The sequence below is a fragment of the Salvelinus fontinalis genome, chromosome 2 (genome assembly GCF_029448725.1).
Source record: "Salvelinus fontinalis isolate EN_2023a chromosome 2, ASM2944872v1, whole genome shotgun sequence".
Classification (NCBI taxonomy): Eukaryota; Metazoa; Chordata; class Actinopteri; order Salmoniformes; family Salmonidae; genus Salvelinus; species Salvelinus fontinalis.
In genome coordinates this window covers 100,318,200-100,344,490 of record NC_074666.1, presented here as the reverse complement: position 1 = coordinate 100,344,490, position 26,291 = coordinate 100,318,200, and the positions used below count along the sequence as shown (strand labels likewise).

General features: G+C 32.1%; 1 protein-coding gene across 1 annotated transcript in view; it reads right to left on the bottom strand.

Annotated features, from left to right (window-relative positions):
- Positions 1–24,921, bottom strand: part of clcn7 (chloride channel 7) — a 108,821-nt gene extending 83,900 nt beyond the window's left edge. The window contains exon 1 of the mRNA XM_055897631.1: positions 24,644–24,921. Within this exon, the coding sequence (XP_055753606.1) occupies positions 24,644–24,754 (111 nt within the window). The 5' untranslated portion in view covers positions 24,755–24,921. The remainder of the gene's footprint in view (positions 1–24,643) is intronic.
- Positions 24,922–26,291: the final 1,370 nt, after the last annotated feature.

Below are 26,291 nucleotides of genomic sequence, written 5' to 3'. Positions count from 1 at the left end.
GCTCAGTAATACTAACAGCTCAGTTATCATGTATTAACATCTAACAGTCAGTAATACTAACAGCTCAGTTATCATGTATTAACATCTAACAGCTCAGTTATCATGTATTAACATCTAACAGCTCAGTTATCATGTATTAACATCTAACAGTCAGTAATACTAACAGCTCAGTTATCATGTATTAACATCTACCAGTCAGTAATACTAACAGCTCAGTTATCATGTATTAACATCTAACAGCTCAGTTATCATGTATTAACATCTAACAGTCAGTAATACTAACAGCTCAGTTATCATGTATTAACATCTAACAGTCAGTAATACTAACAGTCAGTTATCATGTATTAACATCTAACAGCTCAGTTATCATGTATTAACATCTAACAGTCAGTAATACTAACAGCTCAGTTATCATGTATTAACATCTAACAGCTCAGTAGTACAAACAGCTCAGTTATCATGTATTAACATCTAACAGTCAGTAATACTAACAGCTCAGTTATCATGTATTAACATCTAACAGCTCAGTTATCATGTATTAACATCTAACAGTCAGTAATACTAACAGCTCAGTTATCATGTATTAACATCTAACAGCTCAGTTATCATGTATTAACAACTAACAGTCAGTAATACTAACAGCTCAGTTATCATGTATTAACATCTAACAGCTCAGTAATACTAACAGCTCAGTTATCATGTATTAACATCTAACAGTCAGTAATACTAACAGCTCAGTTATCATGTATTAACATCTAACAGCTCAGTTATCATGTATTAACATCTAACAGTCAGTAATACTAACAGCTCAGTTATCATGTATTAACATCTAACAGCTCAGTTATCATGTATTAACATCTAACAGTCAGTAATACTAACAGCTCAGTTATCATGTATTAACATCTAACAGCTCAGTTATCATGTATTAACATCTAACAGCTCAGTAATACTAACAGCTCAGTTATCATGTATTAACATCTAACAGTCAGTAATACTAACAGTCAGTTATCATGTATTAACATCTAACAGCTCAGTTATCATGTATTAACATCTAACAGTCAGTAATACTAACAGCTCAGTTATCATGTATTAACATCTAACAGCTCAGTTATCATGTATTAACATCTAACAGTCAGTAATACTAACAGCTCAGTTATCATGTATTAACATCTAACAGCTCAGTAGTACTAACAGCTCAGTTATCATGTATTAACATCTAACAGCTCAGTTATCATGTATTAACATCTAACAGCTCAGTTATCATGTATTAACATCTAACAGTCAGTTATCATGTATTAACATCTAACAGTCAGTAATACTAACAGCTCAGTTATCATGTATTAACATCTAACAGTCAGTAATACTAACAGCTCAGTTATCATGTATTAACATCTAACAGTCAGTAATACTAACAGCTCAGTTATCATGTATTAACATCTAACAGTCAGTAATACTAACAGTCAGTTATCATGTATTAACATCTAACAGTCAGTAATACTAACAGCTCAGTTATCATGTATTAACATCTAACAGCTCAGTTATCATGTATTAACATCTAACAGCTCAGTTATCATGTATTAACATCTAACAGTCAGTAATACTAACAGCTCAGTTATCATGTATTAACAACTAACAGCTCAGTTATCATGTATTAACATCTAACATTCAGTAATACTAACAGCTCAGTTATCATGTATTAACATCTAACATTCAGTAATACTAACAGCTCAGTTATCATGTATTAACATCTAACAGCTCAGTTATCATGTATTAACATCTAACAGCTCAGTTATCATGTATTAACATCTAACAGTCAGTAGTACTAACAGCTCAGTTATCATGTATTAACATCTAACATTCAGTAATACTAACAGCTCAGTTATCATGTATTAACATCTAACAGCTCAGTTATCATGTATTAACATCTAACAGCTCAGTTATCATGTATTAACATCTAACAGTCAGTAGTACTAACAGCTCAGTTATCATGTATTAACATCTAACAGTCAGTAATACTAACAGCTCAGTTATCATGTATTAACATCTAACAGCTCAGTTATCATGTATTAACATCTAACAGCTCAGTTATCATGTATTAACATCTAACAGTCAGTAATACTAACAGCTCAGTTATCATGTATTAACATCTAACAGTCAGTAATACTAACAGCTCAGTTATCATGTATTAACATCTAACAGCTCAGTTATCATGTATTAACATCTAACAGCTCAGTAATACTAACAGCTCAGTTATCATGTATTAACATCTAACAGTCAGTAATACTAACAGCTCAGTTATCATGTATTAACATCTAACAGTCAGTAATACTAACAGCTCAGTTATCATGTATTAACATCTAACAGCTCAGTTATCATGTATTAACATCTAACAGTCAGTAATACTAACAGCTCAGTTATCATGTATTAACATCTAACAGCTCAGTTATCATGTATTAACATCTAACAGTCAGTAATACTAACAGCTCAGTTATCATGTACTAACATCTAACAGCTCAGTTATCATGTATTAACATCTAACAGTCAGTAATACTAACAGCTCAGTTATCATGTATTAACATCTAACAGTCAGTAATACTAACAGCTCAGTTATCATGTATTAACATCTAACAGCTCAGTTATCATGTATTAACATCTAACAGTCAGTAATACTAACAGCTCAGTTATCATGTATTAACATCTAACAGTCAGTAATACTAACAGCTCAGTTATCATGTATTAACATCTAACAGTCAGTAATACTAACAGCTCAGTTATCATGTATTAACATCTAACAGTCAGTTATCATGTATTAACATCTAACAGTCAGTAATACTAACAGCTCAGTTATCATGTATTAACATCTAACAGCTCAGTTATCATGTATTAACATCTAACAGCTCAGTTATCATGTATTAACATCTAACAGCTCAGTTATCATGTATTAACATCTAACAGTCAGTAATACTAACAGCTCAGTTATCATGTATTAACATCTAACAGTCAGTAATACTAACAGCTCAGTTATCATGTATTAACATCTAACAGTCAGTAATACTAACAGCTCAGTTATCATGTATTAACATCTAACAGTCAGTAATACTAACAGCTCAGTTATCATGTATTAACATCTAACAGCTCAGTTATCATGTATTAACATCTAACAGCTCAGTTATCATGTATTAACATCTAACAGCTCAGTTATCATGTATTAACATCTAACAGCTCAGTTATCATGTATTAACATCTAACAGCTCAGTTATCATGTATTAACATCTAACAGTCAGTTATCATGTATTAACATCTAACAGCTCAGTTATCATGTATTAACATCTAACAGTCAGTAATACTAACATCTAACAGTCAGTAATACTAACATCTAACAGTCAGTAATACTAACAGCTCAGTTATCATGTATTAACATCTAACAGCTCAGTTATCATGTATTAACATCTAACAGCTCAGTTATCATGTATTAACATCTAACAGCTCAGTTATCATGTATTAACATCTAACAGTCAGTAATACTAACAGCTCAGTTATCATGTATTAACATCTAACAGTCAGTAATACTAACAGCTCAGTTATCATGTATTAACATCTAACAGCTCAGTAATACTAACAGCTCAGTTATCATGTATTAACATCTAACAGTCAGTAATACTAACAGCTCAGTTATCATGTATTAACATCTAACAGTCAGTAATACTAACAGCTCAGTAATACTAACAGCTCAGTTATCATGTATTAACATCTAACAGCTCAGTTATCATGTATTAACATCTAACAGCTCAGTTATCATGTATTAACATCTAACAGTCAGTAATACTAACAGCTCAGTTATCATGTATTAACATCTAACAGCTCAGTTATCATGTATTAACATCTAACAGCTCAGTTATCATGTATTAACATCTAACAGCTCAGTTATCATGTATTAACATCTAACAGCTCAGTAATACTAACAGCTCAGTTATCATGTATTAACATCTAACAGTCAGTAATACTAACAGCTCAGTTATCATGTATTAACATCTAACAGTCAGTAATACTAACAGCTCAGTTATTCTGTATTAACATCTAACAGCTCAGTTATCATGTATTAACATCTAACAGTCAGTAATACTAACAGCTCAGTTATCATGTATTAACATCTAACAGCTCAGTTATCATGTATTAACATCTAACAGCTCAGTTATCATGTATTAACATCTAACAGTCAGTAATACTAACAGCTCAGTTATCATGTATTAACATCTAACAGCTCAGTTATCATGTATTAACATCTAACAGTCAGTAATACTAACAGCTCAGTTATCATGTATTAACATCTAACAGCTCAGTAATACTAACAGCTCAGTTATCATGTATTAACATCTAACAGTCAGTAATACTAACAGCTCAGTTATCATGTATTAACATCTAACAGCTCAGTTATCATGTATTAACATCTAACAGTCAGTAATACTAACAGCTCAGTTATCATGTATTAACATCTAACAGCTCAGTTATCATGTATTAACATCTAACAGTCAGTAATACTAACAGCTCAGTTATCATGTATTAACATCTAACAGCTCAGTTATCATGTATTAACATCTAACAGTCAGTATACTAACAGCTCAGTTATCATGTATTAACATCTAACAGTCAGTAATACTAACAGCTCAGTTATCATGTATTAACATCTAACAGCTCAGTTATCATGTATTAACATCTAACAGTCAGTAATACTAACAGCTCAGTTATCATGTATTAACATCTAACAGTCAGTAATACTAACAGCTCAGTTATCATGTATTAACATCTAACAGCTCAGTTATCATGTATTAACATCTAACAGCTCAGTTATCATGTATTAACATCTAACAGCTCAGTAGTACTAACAGCTCAGTTATCATGTATTAACATCTAACAGTCAGTAATACTAACAGCTCAGTTATCATGTATTAACATCTAACAGTCAGTTATCATGTATTAACATCTAACAGTCAGTAATACTAACAGCTCAGTTATCATGTATTAACATCTAACAGTCAGTAATACTAACAGCTCAGTTATCATGTATTAACATCTAACAGCTCAGTTATCATGTATTAACATCTAACAGCTCAGTTATCATGTATTAACATCTAACAGCTCAGTTATCATGTATTAACATCTAACAGCTCAGTTATCATGTATTAACATCTAACAGCTCAGTTATCATGTATTAACATCTAACAGCTCAGTTATCATGTATTAACATCTAACAGTCAGTAATACTAACAGCTCAGTTATCATGTATTAACATCTAACAGTCAGTAATACTAACAGCTCAGTTATCATGTATTAACATCTAACAGCTCAGTTATCATGTATTAACATCTAACAGCTCAGTTATCATGTATTAACATCTAACAGCTCAGTTATCATGTATTAACATCTAACAGCTCAGTTATCATGTATTAACATCTAACAGTCAGTTATCATGTATTAACATCTAACAGCTCAGTTATCATGTATTAACATCTAACAGTCAGTAGTACTAACAGCTCAGTTATCATGTATTAACATCTAACAGTCAGTAATACTAACAGCTCAGTTATCATGTATTAACATCTAACAGCTCAGTTATCATGTATTAACATCTAACAGTCAGTAATACTAACAGCTCAGTTATCATGTATTAACATCTAACAGTCAGTAATACTAACAGCTCAGTTATCATGTATTAACATCTAACAGCTCAGTTATCATGTATTAACATCTAACAGCTCAGTTATCATGTATTAACATCTAACAGTCAGTAATACTAACAGCTCAGTTATCATGTATTAACATCTAACAGTCAGTAATACTAACAGCTCAGTTATCATGTATTAACATCTAACAGCTCAGTTATCATGTATTAACATCTAACAGTCAGTAATACTAACAGCTCAGTTATCATGTATTAACATCTAACAGTCAGTAATACTAACAGCTCAGTTATCATGTATTAACATCTAACAGCTCAGTTATCATGTATTAACATCTAACAGCTCAGTTATCATGTATTAACATCTAACAGCTCAGTTATCATGTATTAACATCTAACAGCTCAGTTATCATGTATTAACATCTAACAGCTCAGTTATCATGTATTAACATCTAACAGCTCAGTTATCATGTATTAACATCTAACAGTCAGTAATACTAACAGCTCAGTTATCATGTATTAACATCTAACAGTCAGTAATACTAACAGCTCAGTTATCATGTATTAACATCTAACAGCTCAGTTATCATGTATTAACATCTAACAGCTCAGTTATCATGTATTAACATCTAACAGCTCAGTTATCATGTATTAACATCTAACAGCTCAGTTATCATGTATTAACATCTAACAGTCAGTTATCATGTATTAACATCTAACAGCTCAGTTATCATGTATTAACATCTAACAGTCAGTAATACTAACATCTAACAGTCAGTAATACTAACAGCTCAGTTATCATGTATTAACATCTAACAGTCAGTAATACTAACATCTAACAGTCAGTAATACTAACAGCTCAGTTATCATGTATTAACATCTAACAGCTCAGTTATCATGTATTAACATCTAACAGCTCAGTTATCATGTATTAACATCTAACAGCTCAGTTATCATGTATTAACATCTAACAGTCAGTAATACTAACAGCTCAGTTATCATGTATTAACATCTAACAGTCAGTAATACTAACAGCTCAGTTATCATGTATTAACATCTAACAGTCAGTAATACTAACAGCTCAGTTATCATGTATTAACATCTAACAGTCAGTAATACTAACAGCTCAGTAATACTAACAGCTCAGTTATCATGTATTAACATCTAACAGCTCAGTTATCATGTATTAACATCTAACAGCTCAGTTATCATGTATTAACATCTAACAGTCAGTAATACTAACAGCTCAGTTATCATGTATTAACATCTAACAGCTCAGTTATCATGTATTAACATCTAACAGCTCAGTAATCATGTATTAACATCTAACAGCTCAGTTATCATGTATTAACATCTAACAGCTCAGTAATACTAACAGCTCAGTTATCATGTATTAACATCTAACAGTCAGTAATACTAACAGCTCAGTTATCATGTATTAACATCTAACAGCTCAGTTATCATGTATTAACATCTAACAGTCAGTAATACTAACAGCTCAGTTATCATGTATTAACATCTAACAGTCAGTAATACTAACAGCTCAGTTATCATGTATTAACATCTAACAGCTCAGTTATCATGTATTAACATCTAACAGTCAGTAATACTAACAGCTCAGTTATCATGTATTAACATCTAACAGCTCAGTTATCATGTATTAACATCTAACAGCTCAGTTATCATGTATTAACATCTAACAGTCAGTAATACTAACAGCTCAGTTATCATGTATTAACATCTAACAGCTCAGTTATCATGTATTAACATCTAACAGTCAGTAATACTAACATCTAACAGTCAGTAATACTAACAGCTCAGTTATCATGTATTAACATCTAACAGTCAGTAATACTAACAGCTCAGTTATCATGTATTAACATCTAACAGCTCAGTTATCATGTATTAACATCTAACAGTCAGTAATACTAACAGCTCAGTTATCATGTATTAACATCTAACAGTCAGTAATACTAACAGCTCAGTTATCATGTATTAACATCTAACAGCTCAGTTATCATGTATTAACATCTAACAGTCAGTAATACTAACAGCTCAGTTATCATGTACTAACATCTAACAGCTCAGTAATACTAACAGCCCAGTTATCATGTATTAACATCTAACAATCAGTAATACTAACAGCCCAGTTATCATGTATTAACATCTAACAGCTCAGTTATCATGTATTAACATCTAACAGCTCAGTTATCATGTATTAACATCTAACAGTCAGTAGTACTAACAGCTCAGTTATCATGTATTAACATCTAACAGTCAGTTATCATGTATTAACATCTAACAGTCAGTAACACTAACAGCTCAGTTATCATGTATTAACATCTAACAGCTCAGTTATCATGTATTAACATCTAACAGCTCAGTTATCATGTATTAACATCTAACAGCTCAGTTATCATGTATTAACATCTAACAGCTCAGTTATCATGTATTAACATCTAACAGCTCAGTTATCATGTATTAACATCTAACAGTCAGTAATACTAACAGCTCAGTTATCATGTATTAACATCTAACAGCTCAGTTATCATGTATTAACATCTAACAGCTCAGTAATACTAACAGCTCAGTTATCATGTATTAACATCTAACAGTCAGTAATACTAACAGCTCAGTTATCATGTATTAACATCTAACAGTCAGTAATACTAACAGCTCAGTTATCATGTATTAACAACTAACAGCTCAGTTATCATGTATTAACATCTAACAGCTCAGTTATCATGTATTAACATCTAACAGCTCAGTTATCATGTATTAACATCTAACAGCTCAGTTATCATGTATTAACATCTAACAGTCAGTAATACTAACAGTCAGTTATCATGTATTAACATCTAACAGTCAGTAATACTAACAGCTCAGTTATCATGTATTAACATCTAACAGTCAGTAATACTAACAGCTCAGTTATCATGTATTAACATCTAACAGTCAGTAATACTAACAGCTCAGTTATCATGTATTAACATCTAACAGCTCAGTTATCATGTATTAACATCTAACAGTCAGTAATACTAACAGCTCAGTTATCATGTATTAACATCTAACAGTCAGTAATACTAACAGTCAGTTATCATGTATTAACATCTAACAGCTCAGTTATCATGTATTAACATCTAACAGTCAGTAATACTAACAGCTCAGTTATCATGTATTAACATCTAACAGTCAGTAATACTAACAGCTCAGTTATCATGTATTAATATCTAACAGTCAGTAATACTAACAGTCAGTTATCATGTATTAACATCTAACAGCTCAGTTATCATGTATTAACATCTAACAGTCAGTAATACTAACAGCTCAGTTATCATGTATTAACATCTAACAGTCAGTAATACTAACAGCTCAGTTATCATGTATTAATATCTAACAGTCAGTAATACTAACAGCTCAGTTATCATGTATTAACATCTAACAGTCAGTAGTACTAACAGCTCAGTTATCATGTATTAACATCTAACAGTCAGTAATACTAACAGCTCAGTTATCATGTATTAACATCTAACAGTCAGTAATACTAACAGCTCAGTTATCATGTATTAACAACTAACAGTCAGTAATACTAACAGCTCAGTTATCATGTATTAACATCTAACAGCTCAGTAATACTAACAGTCAGTTATCATGTATTAACATCTAACAGCTCAGTAATACTAACAGCTCAGTTATCATGTATTAACATCTAACAGCTCAGTAATACTAACAGTCAGTTATCATGTATTAACATCTAACAGCTCAGTTATCATGTGTTAACATCTAACAGTCAGTAATACTAACAGCTCAGTTATCATGTATTAACATCTAACAGCTCAGTAATACTAACAGTCAGTTATCATGTATTAACATCTAACAGCTCAGTAATACTAACAGCTCAGTTATCATGTATTAACATCTAACAGTCAGTAATACTAACAGCTCAGTTATCATGTATTAACATCTAACAGCTCAGTTATCATGTATTAACATCTAACAGCTCAGTTATCATGTATTAACATCTAACAGCTCAGTAATACTAACAGCTCAGTTATCATGTATTAACATCTACCAGTCAGTAATACTAACAGCTCAGTTATCATGTATTAACATCTAACAGTCAGTAATACTAACAGCTCAGTTATCATGTATTAACATCTAACAGTCAGTAATACTAACAGCTCAGTTATCATGTATTAACATCTAACAGCTCAGTTATCATGTATTAACATCTAACAGTCAGTAATACTAACAGCTCAGTTATCATGTATTAACATCTAACAGTCAGTAATACTAACAGTCAGTTATCATGTATTAACATCTAACAGCTCAGTTATCATGTATTAACATCTAACAGCTCAGTTATCATGTATTAACATCTAACAGTCAGTAATACTAACAGCTCAGTTATCATGTATTAACATCTAACAGCTCAGTTATCATGTATTAACATCTAACAGCTCAGTAATACTAACAGCTCAGTTATCATGTATTAACATCTAACAGTCAGTAATACTAACAGCTCAGTTATCATGTATTAACATCTAACAGTCAGTAATACTAACAGCTCAGTTATCATGTATTAACATCTAACAGCTCAGTTATCATGTATTAACATCTAACAGCTCAGTTATCATGTATTAACATCTAACAGTCAGTAATACTAACAGCTCAGTTATCATGTATTAACATCTAACAGTCAGTAATACTAACAGCTCAGTTATCATGTATTAACATCTAACAGTCAGTAATACTAACAGCTCAGTTATCATGTATTAACATCTAACAGCTCAGTTATCATGTATTAACATCTAACAGTCAGTAATACTAACATCTAACAGTCAGTAATACTAACATCTAACAGTCAGTAATACTAACATCTAACAGTCAGTAATACTAACAGCTCAGTTATCATGTATTAACATCTAACAGCTCAGTTATCATGTATTAACATCTAACAGTCAGTAATACTAACAGCTCAGTTATCATGTATTAACATCTAACAGCTCAGTTATCATGTATTAACATCTAACAGTCAGTAATACTAACAGCCCAGTTATCATGTATTAACATCTAACAGCTCAGTTATCATGTATTAACATCTAACAGTCAGTAATACTAACAGCTCAGTTATCATGTATTAACATCTAACAGCTCAGTTATCATGTATTAACATCTAACAGCTCAGTTATCATGTATTAACATCTAACAGCTCAGTTATCATGTATTAACATCTAACAGCTCAGTTATCATGTATTAACATCTAACAGTCAGTAATACTAACAGCTCAGTTATCATGTATTAACATCTAACAGTCAGTAATACTAACAGCCCAGTTATCATGTATTAACATCTAACAGCTCAGTTATCATGTATTAACATCTAACAGCTCAGTTATCATGTATTAACATCTAACAGCTCAGTTATCATGTATTAACATCTAACAGTCAGTAATACTAACAGCTCAGTTATCATGTATTAACATCTAACAGTCAGTAATACTAACAGCTCAGTTATCATGTATTAACATCTAACAGTCAGTAATACTAACAGCTCAGTTATCATGTATTAACATCTAACAGCTCAGTAATACTAACAGCTCAGTAATACTAACAGCTCAGTTATCATGTATTAACATCTAACAGCCCAGTTATCATGTATTAACATCTAACAGTCAGTAATACTAACAGCTCAGTTATCATGTATTAACATCTAACAGCTCAGTTATCATGTATTAACATCTAACAGCTCAGTTATCATGTATTAACATCTAACAGCTCAGTTATCATGTATTAACATCTAACAGTCAGTAATACTAACAGCTCAGTTATCATGTATTAACATCTAACAGCTCAGTTATCATGTATTAACATCTAACAGCTCAGTTATCATGTATTAACATCTAACAGCTCAGTTATCATGTATTAACATCTAACAGTCAGTAATACTAACAGCTCAGTTATCATGTATTAACAACTAACAGCTCAGTTATCATGTATTAACATCTAACAGTCAGTAATACTAACAGCTCAGTTATCATGTATTAACATCTAACAGCTCAGTTATCATGTATTAACATCTAACAGTCAGTAATACTAACAGCTCAGTTATCATGTATTAACATCTAACAGTCAGTAATACTAACAGCTCAGTTATCATGTATTAACATCTAACAGTCAGTAATACTAACAGCTCAGTTATCATGTATTAACATCTAACAGCTCAGTTATCATGTATTAACATCTAACAGTCAGTAATACTAACATCTAACAGCTCAGTTATCATGTATTAACATCTAACAGCTCAGTTATCATGTATTAACATCTAACAGTCAGTAATACTAACAGCTCAGTTATCATGTATTAACATCTAACAGTCAGTAATACTAACAGCTCAGTTATCATGTATTAACATCTAACAGCTCAGTAATACTAACAGCTCAGTTATCATGTATTAACATCTAACAGTCAGTAATACTAACAGTCAGTTATCATGTATTAACATCTAACAGTCAGTAATACTAACAGCTCAGTTATCATGTATTAACATCTAACAGTCAGTAATACTAACAGCTCAGTTATCATGTATTAACATCTAACAGCTCAGTTATCATGTATTAACATCTAACAGCTCAGTTATCATGTATTAACATCTAACAGTCAGTAATACTAACAGCTCAGTTATCATGTATTAACATCTAACAGTCAGTAATACTAACAGCTCAGTTATCATGTATTAACATCTAACAGCTCAGTTATCATGTATTAACATCTAACAGTCAGTAATACTAACAGCTCAGTTATCATGTATTAACATCTAACAGTCAGTAATACTAACAGCTCAGTTATCATGTATTAACATCTAACAGTCAGTAATACTAACAGTCAGTTATCATGTATTAACATCTAACAGTCAGTTATCATGTATTAACATCTAACAGTCAGTAATACTAACAGCTCAGTTATCATGTATTAACATCTAACAGTCAGTAATACTAACAGCTCAGTTATCATGTATTAACATCTAACAGCTCAGTTATCATGTATTAACATCTAACAGTCAGTAATACTAACAGCCCAGTTATCATGTATTAACATCTAACAGCTCAGTTATCATGTATTAACATCTAACAGCTCAGTTATCATGTATTAACATCTAACAGTCAGTAATACTAACAGCTCAGTTATCATGTATTAACATCTAACAGTCAGTAGTACTAACAGCTCAGTTATCATGTATTAACATCTAACAGTCAGTAATACTAACAGCTCAGTTATCATGTATTAACATCTAACAGTCAGTAATACTAACAGCTCAGTTATCATGTATTAACATCTAACAGTCAGTTATCATGTATTAACATCTAACAGCTCAGTTATCATGTATTAACATCTAACAGTCAGTAACACTAACAGCTCAGTTATCATGTATTAACATCTAACAGTCAGTAATACTAACAGCTCAGTTATCATGTATTAACATCTAACAGCTCAGTTATCATGTATTAACATCTAACAGTCAGTAATACTAACAGCTCAGTTATCATGTATTAACATCTAACAGCTCAGTTATCATGTATTAACATCTAACAGTCAGTAATACTAACAGCTCAGTTATCATGTATTAACATCTAACAGTCAGTAATACTAACAGCTCAGTTATCATGTATTAACATCTAACAGCTCAGTTATCATGTATTAACATCTAACAGTCAGTAATACTAACAGCTCAGTTATCATGTATTAACATCTAACAGTCAGTAATACTAACAGCTCAGTTATCATGTATTAACATCTAACAGTCAGTTATCATGTATTAACATCTAACAGCTCAGTTATCATGTACTAACATCTAACAGCTCAGTAATACTAACAGCTCAGTTATCATGTATTAACATCTAACAGCTCAGTTATCATGTATTAACATCTAACAGTCAGTAATACTAACAGCTCAGTTATCATGTATTAACATCTAACAGCTCAGTTATCATGTATTAACATCTAACAGTCAGTTATCATGTATTAACATCTAACAGTCAGTAATACTAACAGCTCAGTTATCATGTATTAACATCTAACAGCTCAGTTATCATGTATTAACATCTAACAGCTCAGTTATCATGTATTAACATCTAACAGTCAGTAATACTAACAGCTCAGTTATCATGTATTAACATCTAACAGTCAGTAATACTAACAGCTCAGTTATCATGTATTAACATCTAACAGTCAGTTATCATGTATTAACATCTAACAGTCAGTAATACTAACAGCTCAGTTATCATGTATTAACATCTAACAGTCAGTAATACTAACAGCTCAGTTATCATGTATTAACATCTAACAGCTCAGTTATCATGTATTAACATCTAACAGTCAGTAATACTAACAGCTCAGTTATCATGTATTAACATCTAACAGTCAGTTATCATGTATTAACATCTACCAGTCAGTAATACTAACAGTCAGTTATCATGTATTAACATCTAACAGTCAGTTATCATGTATTAACATCTAACAGTCAGTAATACTAACAGTCAGTTATCATGTATTAACATCTAACAGTCAGTTATCATGTATTAACATCTAACAGCTCAGTTATCATGTATTAACATCTAACAGCTCAGTTATCATGTATTAACATCTAACAGCTCAGTTATCATGTATTAACATCTAACAGTCAGTAATACTAACAGCTCAGTTATCATGTATTAACATCTAACAGTCAGTAATACTAACAGCTCAGTTATCATGTATTAACATCTAACAGTCAGTAATACTAACATCTAACAGTCAGTAATACTAACAGCTCAGTTATCATGTATTAACATCTAACAGCTCAGTAATACTAACAGCTCAGTAATACTAACAGCTCAGTTATCATGTATTAACATCTAACAGCCCAGTTATCATGTATTAACATCTAACAGTCAGTAATACTAACAGCTCAGTTATCATGTATTAACATCTAACAGCTCAGTTATCATGTATTAACATCTAACAGCTCAGTTATCATGTATTAACATCTAACAGCTCAGTTATCATGTATTAACATCTAACAGTCAGTAATACTAACAGCTCAGTTATCATGTATTAACATCTAACAGCTCAGTTATCATGTATTAACATCTAACAGCTCAGTTATCATGTATTAACATCTAACAGCTCAGTTATCATGTATTAACATCTAACAGTCAGTAATACTAACAGCTCAGTTATCATGTATTAACAACTAACAGCTCAGTTATCATGTATTAACATCTAACAGTCAGTAATACTAACAGCTCAGTTATCATGTATTAACATCTAACAGCTCAGTTATCATGTATTAACATCTAACAGTCAGTAATACTAACAGCTCAGTTATCATGTATTAACATCTAACAGTCAGTAATACTAACAGCTCAGTTATCATGTATTAACATCTAACAGCTCAGTAATACTAACAGTCAGTTATCATGTATTAACATCTAACAGCTCAGTAATACTAACAGCTCAGTTATCATGTATTAACATCTAACAGTCAGTAATACTAACAGCTCAGTTATCATGTATTAACATCTAACAGCTCAGTTATCATGTATTAACATCTAACAGCTCAGTAATACTAACAGTCAGTTATCATGTATTAACATCTAACAGCTCAGTAATACTAACAGTCAGTTATCATGTATTAACATCTAACAGTCAGTAATACTAACAGCTCAGTTATCATGTATTAACATCTAACAGTCAGTAATACTAACAGCTCAGTTATCATGTATTAACATCTAACAGCTCAGTTATCATGTATTAACATCTAACAGCTCAGTTATCATGTATTAACATCTAACAGCTCAGTAATACTAACAGTCAGTTATCATGTATTAACATCTAACAGTCAGTAATACTAACAGCTCAGTTATCATGTATTAACATCTAACAGTCAGTAATACTAACAGCTCAGTTATCATGTATTAACATCTAACAGTCAGTAATACTAACAGCTCAGTTATCATGTATTAACATCTAACAGCCCAGTTATCATGTATTAACATCTAACAGCTCAGTTATCATGTATTAACATCTAACAGCTCAGTTATCATGTATTAACATCTAACAGCTCAGTTATCATGTATTAACATCTAACAGCTCAGTTATCATGTATTAACATCTAACAGCTCAGTAATACTAACAGTCAGTTATCATGTATTAACATCTAACAGTCAGTAATACTAACAGCTCAGTTATCATGTATTAACAACTAACAGTCAGTAATACTAACAGTCAGTTATCATGTATTAACATCTAACAGCTCAGTAATACTAACAGCTCAGTTATCATGTATTAACATCTAACAGCTCAGTTATCATGTATTAACATCTAACAGTCAGTAATACTAACAGCTCAGTTATCATGTATTAACATCTAACAGCTCAGTTATCATGTATTAACATCTAACAGTCAGTTATCATGTATTAACATCTAACAGCTCAGTTATCATGTATTAACATCTAACAGCTCAGTTATCATGTATTAACATCTAACAGTCAGTAATACTAACAGTCAGTTATCATGTGTTAACATCTAACAGTCAGTAATACTAACATCTAACAGTCAGTAATACTAACAGTCAGTTATCATGTGTTAACATCTAACAGTCAGTAATACTAACAGTCAGTTATCATGTGTTAACATCTAACAGTCAGTAATACTAACAGCTCAGTTATCATGTATTAACATCTAACAGCTCAGTTATCATGTATTAACATCTAACAGTCAGTAATACTAACAGTCAGTTATCATGTGTTAACATCTAACAGTCAGTAATACTAACAGTCAGTTATCATGTGTTAACATCTAACAGTCAGTAATACTAACAGCTCAGTTATCATGTATTAACATCTAACAGCTCAGTTATCATGTATTAACATCTAACAGCTCAGTTATCATGTATTAACATCTAACAGTCAGTAATACTAACAGCTCAGTTATCATGTATTAACATCTAACAGTCAGTAATACTAACAGTCAGTTATCATGTATTAACATCTAACAGTCAGTAATACTAACAGTCAGTTATCATGTATTAACATCTAACAGCTCAGTTATCATGTATTAACATCTAACAGTCAGTAATACTAACAGCTCAGTTATCATGTATTAACATCTAACAGCTCAGTAATACTAACAGTCAGTTATCATGTATTAACATCTAACAGTCAGTAATACTAACAGCTCAGTTATCATGTATTAACATCTAACAGCTCAGTAATACTAACATCTAACAGTCAGTAATACTAACATCTAACAGTCAGTAATACTAACATCTAACAGTCAGTAATACTAACAGCTCAGTTATCATGTATTAACATCTAACAGTCAGTTATCATGTATTAACATCTAACAGTCAGTAATACTAACAGCTCAGTTATCATGTATTAACATCTAACAGCTCAGTTATCATGTATTAACATCTAACAGTCAGTAATACTAACAGCTCAGTTATCATGTATTAACATCTAACAGTCAGTTATCATGTATTAACATCTAACAGTCAGTTATCATGTATTAACATCTAACAGTCAGTAATACTAACAGCTCAGTTATCATGTATTAACATCTAACAGCTCAGTTATCATGTATTAACATCTAACAGTCAGTAATACTAACAGCTCAGTTATCATGTATTAACATCTAACAGTCAGTAATACTAACAGCTCAGTTATCATGTATTAACATCTAACAGTCAGTAATACTAACAGTCAGTTATCATGTATTAACATCTAACAGTCAGTAATACTAACAGTCAGTTATCATGTATTAACATCTAACAGTCAGTAGTACTAACAGCTCAGTTATCATGTATTAACATCTAACAGTCAGTAATACTAACAGCTCAGTTATCATGTATTAACATCTAACATTCAGTAATACTAACAGCTCAGTTATCATGTATTAACATCTAACAGTCAGTAATACTAAAAGCTCAGTTATCATGTATTAACATCTAACAGTCAGTTATCATGTATTAACATCTAACAGTCAGTAATACTAACAGCTCAGTTATCATGTATTAACATCTAACATTCAGTAATACTAACAGCTCAGTTATCATGTATTAACATCTAACAGTCAGTTATCATGTATTAACATCTAACAGCTCAGTTATCATGTATTAACATCTAACAGTCAGTAACACTAACAGCTCAGTTATCATGTATTAACATCTAACAGTCAGTTATCATGTATTAACATCTAACAGCTCAGTTATCATGTATTAACATCTAACAGTCAGTAATACTAACAGCTCAGTTATCATGTATTAACATCTAACAGTCAGTAATACTAACAGCTCAGTTATCATGTATTAACATCTAACAGTCAGTTATCATGTATTAACATCTAACAGCTCAGTTATCATGTATTAACATCTAACAGTCAGTAATACTAACAGCTCAGTTATCATGTATTAACATCTAACAGTCAGTTATCATGTATTAACATCTAACAGCTCAGTTATCATGTATTAACATCTAACAGCTCAGTTATCATGTATTAACATCTAACAGTCAGTAATACTAACAGCTCAGTTATCATGTATTAACATCTAACAGTCAGTTATCATGTATTAACATCTAACAGTCAGTAATACTAACAGCTCAGTTATCATGTATTAACATCTAACAGCTCAGTAATACTAACAGCTCAGTTATCATGTATTAACATCTAACAGCTCAGTTATCATGTATTAACATCTAACAGTCAGTTATCATGTATTAACATCTAACAGTCAGTAATACTAACAGCTCAGTTATCATGTATTAACATCTAACAGTCAGTAATACTAACAGCTCAGTTATCATGTATTAACATCTAACAGCTCAGTTATCATGTATTAACATCTAACAGTCAGTTATCATGTATTAACATCTAACAGTCAGTAATACTAACAGCTCAGTTATCATGTATTAACATCTAACAGCTCAGTAATACTAACAGCTCAGTTATCATGTATTAACATCTAACAGTCAGTTATCATGTATTAACATCTAACAGCTCAGTTATCATGTATTAACATCTAACAGCTCAGTTATCATGTATTAACATCTAACAGTCAGTTATCATGTATTAACATCTAACAGTCAGTTATCATGTATTAACATCTAACAGCTCAGTTATCATGTATTAACATCTAACAGTCAGTAATACTAACAGCTCAGTTATCATGTATTAACATCTAACAGCTCAGTTATCATGTATTAACATCTAACAGTCAGTAATACTAACAGCTCAGTTATCATGTATTAACATCTAACATTCAGTTATCATGTATTAACATCTAACAGTCAGTAATACTAACAGCTCAGTTATCATGTATTAACATCTAACATTCAGTTATCATGTATTAACATCTAACAGTCAGTAATACTAACAGCTCAGTTATCATGTATTAACATCTAACAGTCAGTAATACTAACAGCTCAGTTATCATGTATTAACATCTAACATTCAGTTATCATGTATTAACATCTAACATTCAGTAATACTAACAGCTCAGTTATCATGTATTAATATCTAACAGTCAGTAATACTAAAAGCTCAGTTATCATGTATTAACATCTAACAGTCAGTAATACTAACAGCTCAGTTATCATGTATTAACATCTAACAGTCAGTTATCATGTATTAACATCTAACAGTCAGTTATCATGTATTAACATCTAACAGTCAGTAATACTAACAGCTCAGTTATCATGTATTAACATCTAACAGTCAGTAATACTAACAGCTCAGTTATCATGTATTAACATCTAACAGTCAGTAATACTAACAGCTCAGTTATCATGTATTAACATCTAACAGTCAGTAATACTAACAGCTCAGTTATCATGTATTAACATCTAACAGTCAGTAATACTAACAGCTCAGTTATCATGTATTAACATCTAACAGTCAGTAATACTAACAGCTCAGTTATCATGTATTAACATCTAACATTCAGTAATACTAACAGCTCAGTTATCATGTATTAACATCTAACAGCTCAGTTATCATGTATTAACATCTAACAGTCAGTTATCATGTATTAACATCTAACAGTCAGTTATCATGTATTAACATCTAACAGTCAGTAATACTAACAGCTCAGTTATCATGTATTAACATCTAACAGTCAGTAATACTAAAAGCTCAGTTATCATGTATTAACATCTAACAGTCAGTTATCATGTATTAACATCTAACAGTCAGTAATACTAACAGCTCAGTTATCATGTATTAACATCTAACATTCAGTAATACTAACAGCTCAGTTATCATGTATTAACATCTAACAGTCAGTTATCATGTATTAACATCTAACAGCTCAGTTATCATGTATTAACATCTAACAGTCAGTAATACTAACAGCTCAGTTATCATGTATTAACATCTAACAGCTCAGTTATCATGTATTAACATCTAACAGTCAGTTATCATGTATTAACATCTAACAGTCAGTAATACTAACAGCTCAGTTATCATGTATTAACATCTAACAGCTCAGTAATACTAACAGCTCAGTTATCATGTATTAACATCTAACAGCTCAGTTATCATGTATTAACATCTAACAGTCAGTTATCATGTATTAACATCTAACAGTCAGTAATACTAACAGCTCAGTTATCATGTATTAACATCTAACAGCTCAGTTATCATGTATTAACATCTAACAGTCAGTTATCATGTATTAACATCTAACAGTCAGTAATACTAACAGCTCAGTTATCATGTATTAACATCTAACAGCTCAGTTATCATGTATTAACATCTAACAGTCAGTTATCATGTATTAACATCTAACAGTCAGTAATACTAACAGCTCAGTTATCATGTATTAACATCTAACAGTCAGTAATACTAACAGCTCAGTTATCATGTATTAACATCTAACAGCTCAGTTATCATGTATTAACATCTAACAGTCAGTAATACTAACAGCTCAGTTATCATGTATTAACATCTAACAGTCAGTAATACTAACAGCTCAGTTATCATGTATTAACATCTAACAGTCAGTAATACTAACAGCTCAGTTATCATGTATTAACATCTAACAGTCAGTTATCATGTATTAACATCTAACAGCTCAGTTATCATGTATTAACATCTAACAGTCAGTTATCATGTATTAACATCTAACAGTCAGTTATCATGTATTAACATCTAACAGTCAGTAATACTAACAGCTCAGTTATCATGTATTAACATCTAACAGTCAGTAATACTAACAGCTCAGTTATCATGTATTAACATCTAACATTCAGTAATACTAACAGCTCAGTTATCATGTATTAACATCTAACAGCTCAGTTATCATGTATTAACATCTAACAGTCAGTAATACTAACAGCTCAGTTATCATGTATTAACATCTAACAGCTCAGTTATCATGTATTAACATCTAACAGTCAGTAATACTAACAGCTCAGTTATCATGTATTAACATCTAACAGTCAGTAATACTAACAGCTCAGTTATCATGTATTAACATCTAACAGCTCAGTTATCATGTATTAACAACTAACAGTCAGTAATACTAACAGCTCAGTTATCATGTATTAACATCTAACAGTCAGTAATACTAACAGCTCAGTTATCATGTATTAACATCTAACAGCTCAGTTATCATGTATTAACATCTAACAGTCAGTAATACTAACAGCTCAGTTATCATGTATTAACATCTAACAGCTCAGTTATCATGTATTAACATCTAACAGTCAGTAATACTAACATCTAACAGTCAGTAATACTAACAGCTCAGTTATCATGTATTAACATCTAACAGTCAGTAATACTAACAGCTCAGTTATCATGTATTAACATCTAACAGTCAGTAATACTAACAGCTCAGTTATCATGTATTAACATCTAACAGTCAGTTATCATGTATTAACACCTAACAGCTCAGTTATCATGTATTAACATCTAACAGTCAGTAATACTAACAGCTCAGTTATCATGTATTAACATCTAACAGCTCAATTATCATGTATTAACATCTAACAGTCAGTTATCATGTATTAACATCTAACAGCTCAGTTATCATGTATTAACATCTAACAGTCAGTAATACTAACAGCTCAGTTATCATGTATTAACATCTAACAGCTCAGTTATCATGTATTAACATCTAACAGTCAGTTATCATGTATTAACACCTAACAGCTCAGTTATCATGTATTAACATCTAACAGTCAGTAATACTAACAGCTCAGTTATCATGTATTAACATCTAACAGCTCAGTTATCATGTATTAACATCTAACAGCTCAGTTATCATGTATTAACATCTAACAGCTCAGTTATCATGTATTAACATCTAACAGTCAGTTATCATGTATTAACATCTAACAGCTCAGTTATCATGTATTAACATCTAACAGCTCAGTTATCATGTATTAACATCTAACAGTCAGTAATACTAACAGCTCAGTTATCATGTATTAACATCTAACAGTCAGTAATACTAACAGCTCAGTTATCATGTATTAACATCTAACAGCTCAGTTATCATGTATTAACATCTAACAGCTCAGTTATCATGTATTAACATCTAACAGTCAGTTATCATGTATTAACATCTAACAGTCAGTAATACTAACAGCTCAGTTATCATGTATTAACATCTAACAGTCAGTAATACTAACAGCTCAGTTATCATGTATTAACATCTAACAGTCAGTAATACTAACAGCTCAGTTATCATGTATTAACATCTAACAGTCAGTAATACTAACAGCTCAGTTATCATGTATTAACATCTAACAGTCAGTAATACTAACAGCTCAGTTATCATGTATTAACATCTAACAGTCAGTTATCATGTATTAATATCTAACAGTCAGTAATACTAAAAGCTCAGTTATCATGTATTAACATCTAACAGTCAGTAATACTAACAGCTCAGTTATCATGTATTAACATCTAACAGTCAGTTATCATGTATTAACATCTAACAGTCAGTAATACTAACAGTCAGTTATCATGTATTAACATCTAACAGCTCAGTTATCATGTATTAACATCTAACAGCTCAGTTATCATGTATTAACATCTAACAGCTCAGTTATCATGTATTAACATCTAACAGTCAGTAATACTAACAGCTCAGTTATCATGTATTAACATCTAACAGTCAGTTATCATGTATTAACATCTAACAGTCAGTTATCATGTATTAACATCTAACAGTCAGTAATACTAACAGCTCAGTTATCATGTATTAACATCTAACAGTCAGTTATCATGTATTAACATCTAACAGCTCAGTAATACTAACAGCTCAGTTATCATGTATTAACATCTAACAGTCAGTAATACTAACAGCTCAGTTATCATGTATTAACATCTAACAGCTCAGTTATCATGTATTAACATCTAACAGCTCAGTAATACTAACAGTCAGTTATCATGTATTAACATCTAACAGTCAGTAATACTAACAGCTCAGTTATCATGTATTAACATCTAACAGTCAGTTATCATGTATTAACATCTAACAGCTCAGTAATACTAACAGCTCAGTTATCATGTATTAACATCTAACAGTCAGTAATACTAACAGCTCAGTTATCATGTATTAACATCTAACAGCTCAGTTATCATGTATTAACATCTAACAGTCAGTAATACTAACAGCTCAGTTATCATGTATTAACATCTAACAGTCAGTTATCATGTATTAACATCTAACAGCTCAGTTATCATGTATTAACATCTAACAGCTCAGTAATACTAACAGCTCAGTTATCATGTATTAACATCTAACAGCTCAGTTATCATGTATTAACATCTAACAGTCAGTTATCATGTATTAACATCTAACAGTCAGTAATACTAACAGCTCAGTTATCATGTATTAACATCTAACAGTCAGTAATACTAACAGCTCAGTTATCATGTATTAACATCTAACAGTCAGTTATCATGTATTAACATCTAACAGTCAGTAATACTAACAGCTCAGTTATCATGTATTAACATCTAACAGTCAGTAATACTAACAGCTCAGTTATCATGTATTAACATCTAACAGTCAGTAATACTAACAGCTCAGTTATCATGTATTAACATCTAACAGTCAGTTATCATGTATTAACATCTAACAGTCAGTAATACTAACAGCTCAGTTATCATGTATTAACATCTAACAGTCAGTAATACTAACAGCTCAGTTATCATGTATTAACATCTAACAGTCAGTTATCATGTATTAACATCTAACAGTCAGTTATCATGTATTAACATCTAACAGCTCAGTAATACTAACAGCTCAGTTATCATGTGTAATTCCTGTGTAATTGAAGTAACATGTATTAACATCTAGAAGTCAGTTGTACTAACTCAAGTGAACATGTTTGCTTTAATGCCAGTGTAATTTACGTAACATGTATTAAACAGTACTAACTCAAGTCGTAATGCCTGTGTAACTTAATAGGAAGTGGTGAATGACGCAATGAGCAGAATCTACAGTCTTAAAGGCTGATTCCCTGGTTACGTTATGAAAATAGTCGGAGTTCAGTGTTTGTTATTATATTAGGTTCTATTCTGAAACTCTGGTTTGAAGATTACGATTTTCTGTAGCTATTTTTCTTACGTCTGCCAGTCTTTGGCATATTGTTAAATGGGCATAGATTTGTTAAACTTCTAAAAACGTGCTTGTCTGAAAAGCATCCTCCAACTCCATCCTGTGACGTTTGCATTTGTTGTCGTTAGCAGCATTTGCAAACGACTGTACGGGACACTCCCCACTCCCCACAACGGGACACTCGTTTTTTATACAGAACTGCAAATTAACTAAATAATTAATCTCATAGCAAAACATAACATAATGTTTTACTCTTAGAAAACATCATGCATACCGAGCTGGCACATAACGGCAACGTTAGACAGTTCGGCTTGTGTTCGCTAGTTTAGCTAGCTAGCATGCTATCCCTACCTGTCTGGTGTATCGGACTTCTTCCGAGCCGTTGAGAAGTGGGGTTCTCTCGCCGCCACCGGACTCGTCACCCCGGCTCGACCACGACACTTTCTTCGTGATATTGGCCATGCTTACTTGCGGTAGTTTTCCACTCTCTCAATCAGTGAGATTGTTTTTAATTTGCAGTTGTGTCTGAATAACTACCTCTCATTCTAGCTTCCTATGGGATGATCTCAATGAGTTCCTCCTCGCGTCCTCTCTCCTCGTCTCCTTCTGAAAACCCATTGGAGGAGAAATCCAGAGGTCCGGCCCCTCTGACCATCTCCTCCAATGGGTTTTGAAAAGGAGATAAGGAGAGATGAGTGAGGACGTGAAGAGGGAACAATTAAGATAATCCACATGACTAAAATCATAAGCGAACTCGTGATGGTTTCTACCGGTGGCACACAGGGCCAAACATAACAGTTGTTCGCATGGATTTCTGGGAATTATAGTTCTCTAACTGACAGCTGAGACCAAAAACAGAGAGGAAGACGCATGTTTGCCAATATTTTACAGCATAAGAGCCAGGCAATGATATCGATGTCATATTATGAAGACCTGATGGTTTACATGTTGGTGGTTAATTATTGAATAATCTAGGTATTTGTGGCAGTCTTACATCAAAGGCCTTGGAAATTGAAATAGTTGAAGTAGCCTACAGAAAAAAAAACTAGGCTTTTCCCTCTCAAGTGAAATAATATACTGACAAAACCAGGCATAACAAAGACATACAAACAAATACAAACGAACTGAGTGAATCAATGTTTATAAGATAAAGGATCATTTGCCTCGTGAATGATGACTGTTACATATCCAGTAGAGTGGAGAGCAGTTCCAACTGACATCATCTTGATTTATTAGCATGTTAATAACCGACATCAGATGTCAGTTGGTCAACTAGCCGCTGGTCTGCTGGCTTTATAACTGAACAATCTGCCTCTCTCTCTCTGTCTGTCTGTCTCTCTGTCTGCCTCTCTGTCTGTCCCTGTCTGTCCCTCTGTCTGCCTATGTATGTCTGTCTCTCTCTCTGTCTGTCTGTCTCTCTGTCTGTCTCTCTCAGTTGGTCAACTAGCCGCTGGTCTGCTGACTTTATAACAGAACAATCTGAACAATCTGCCTCTCTCTGTCTGTCTGTCTCTCTGTCTGCCTGTCTGTTCCTGTCTGTCCCTCTGTCTGCCTATGTATGTCTGTCTCTCTCTCTGTCTGTCTGTCCCTCTGTCTGCCTATGTATGTCTGTCTCTCTGTCTGTCTGTCTCTCTGTCTGTCTGTCTCTCTGTCTGCCTCTCTCAGTTGGTCAACTAGCCGCTGGTCTGCTGACTTTATAACAGAACAATCTGAACAATCTGCCTCTCTCTGTCTGTCTGTCTCTCTGTCTCTCTGTCTGCCTGTCTGTTCCTGTCTGTCCCTCTGTCTGCCTATGTATGTCTGTCTCTCTCTCTGTCTGTCTCTCTCAGTTGGTCAACTAGCCGCTGGTCTGCTGACTTTATAACAGAACAATCTGAACAATCTGCCTCTCTCTCTCTGTCTGTCTACCTGTCTGTCTGTTCCTGTCTGCCCCTCTGTCTGCATATGTATGTCTGTCTCTCTCTCTGTCTGTCTGTCTCTCTGTCTGCCTCTGTATGTC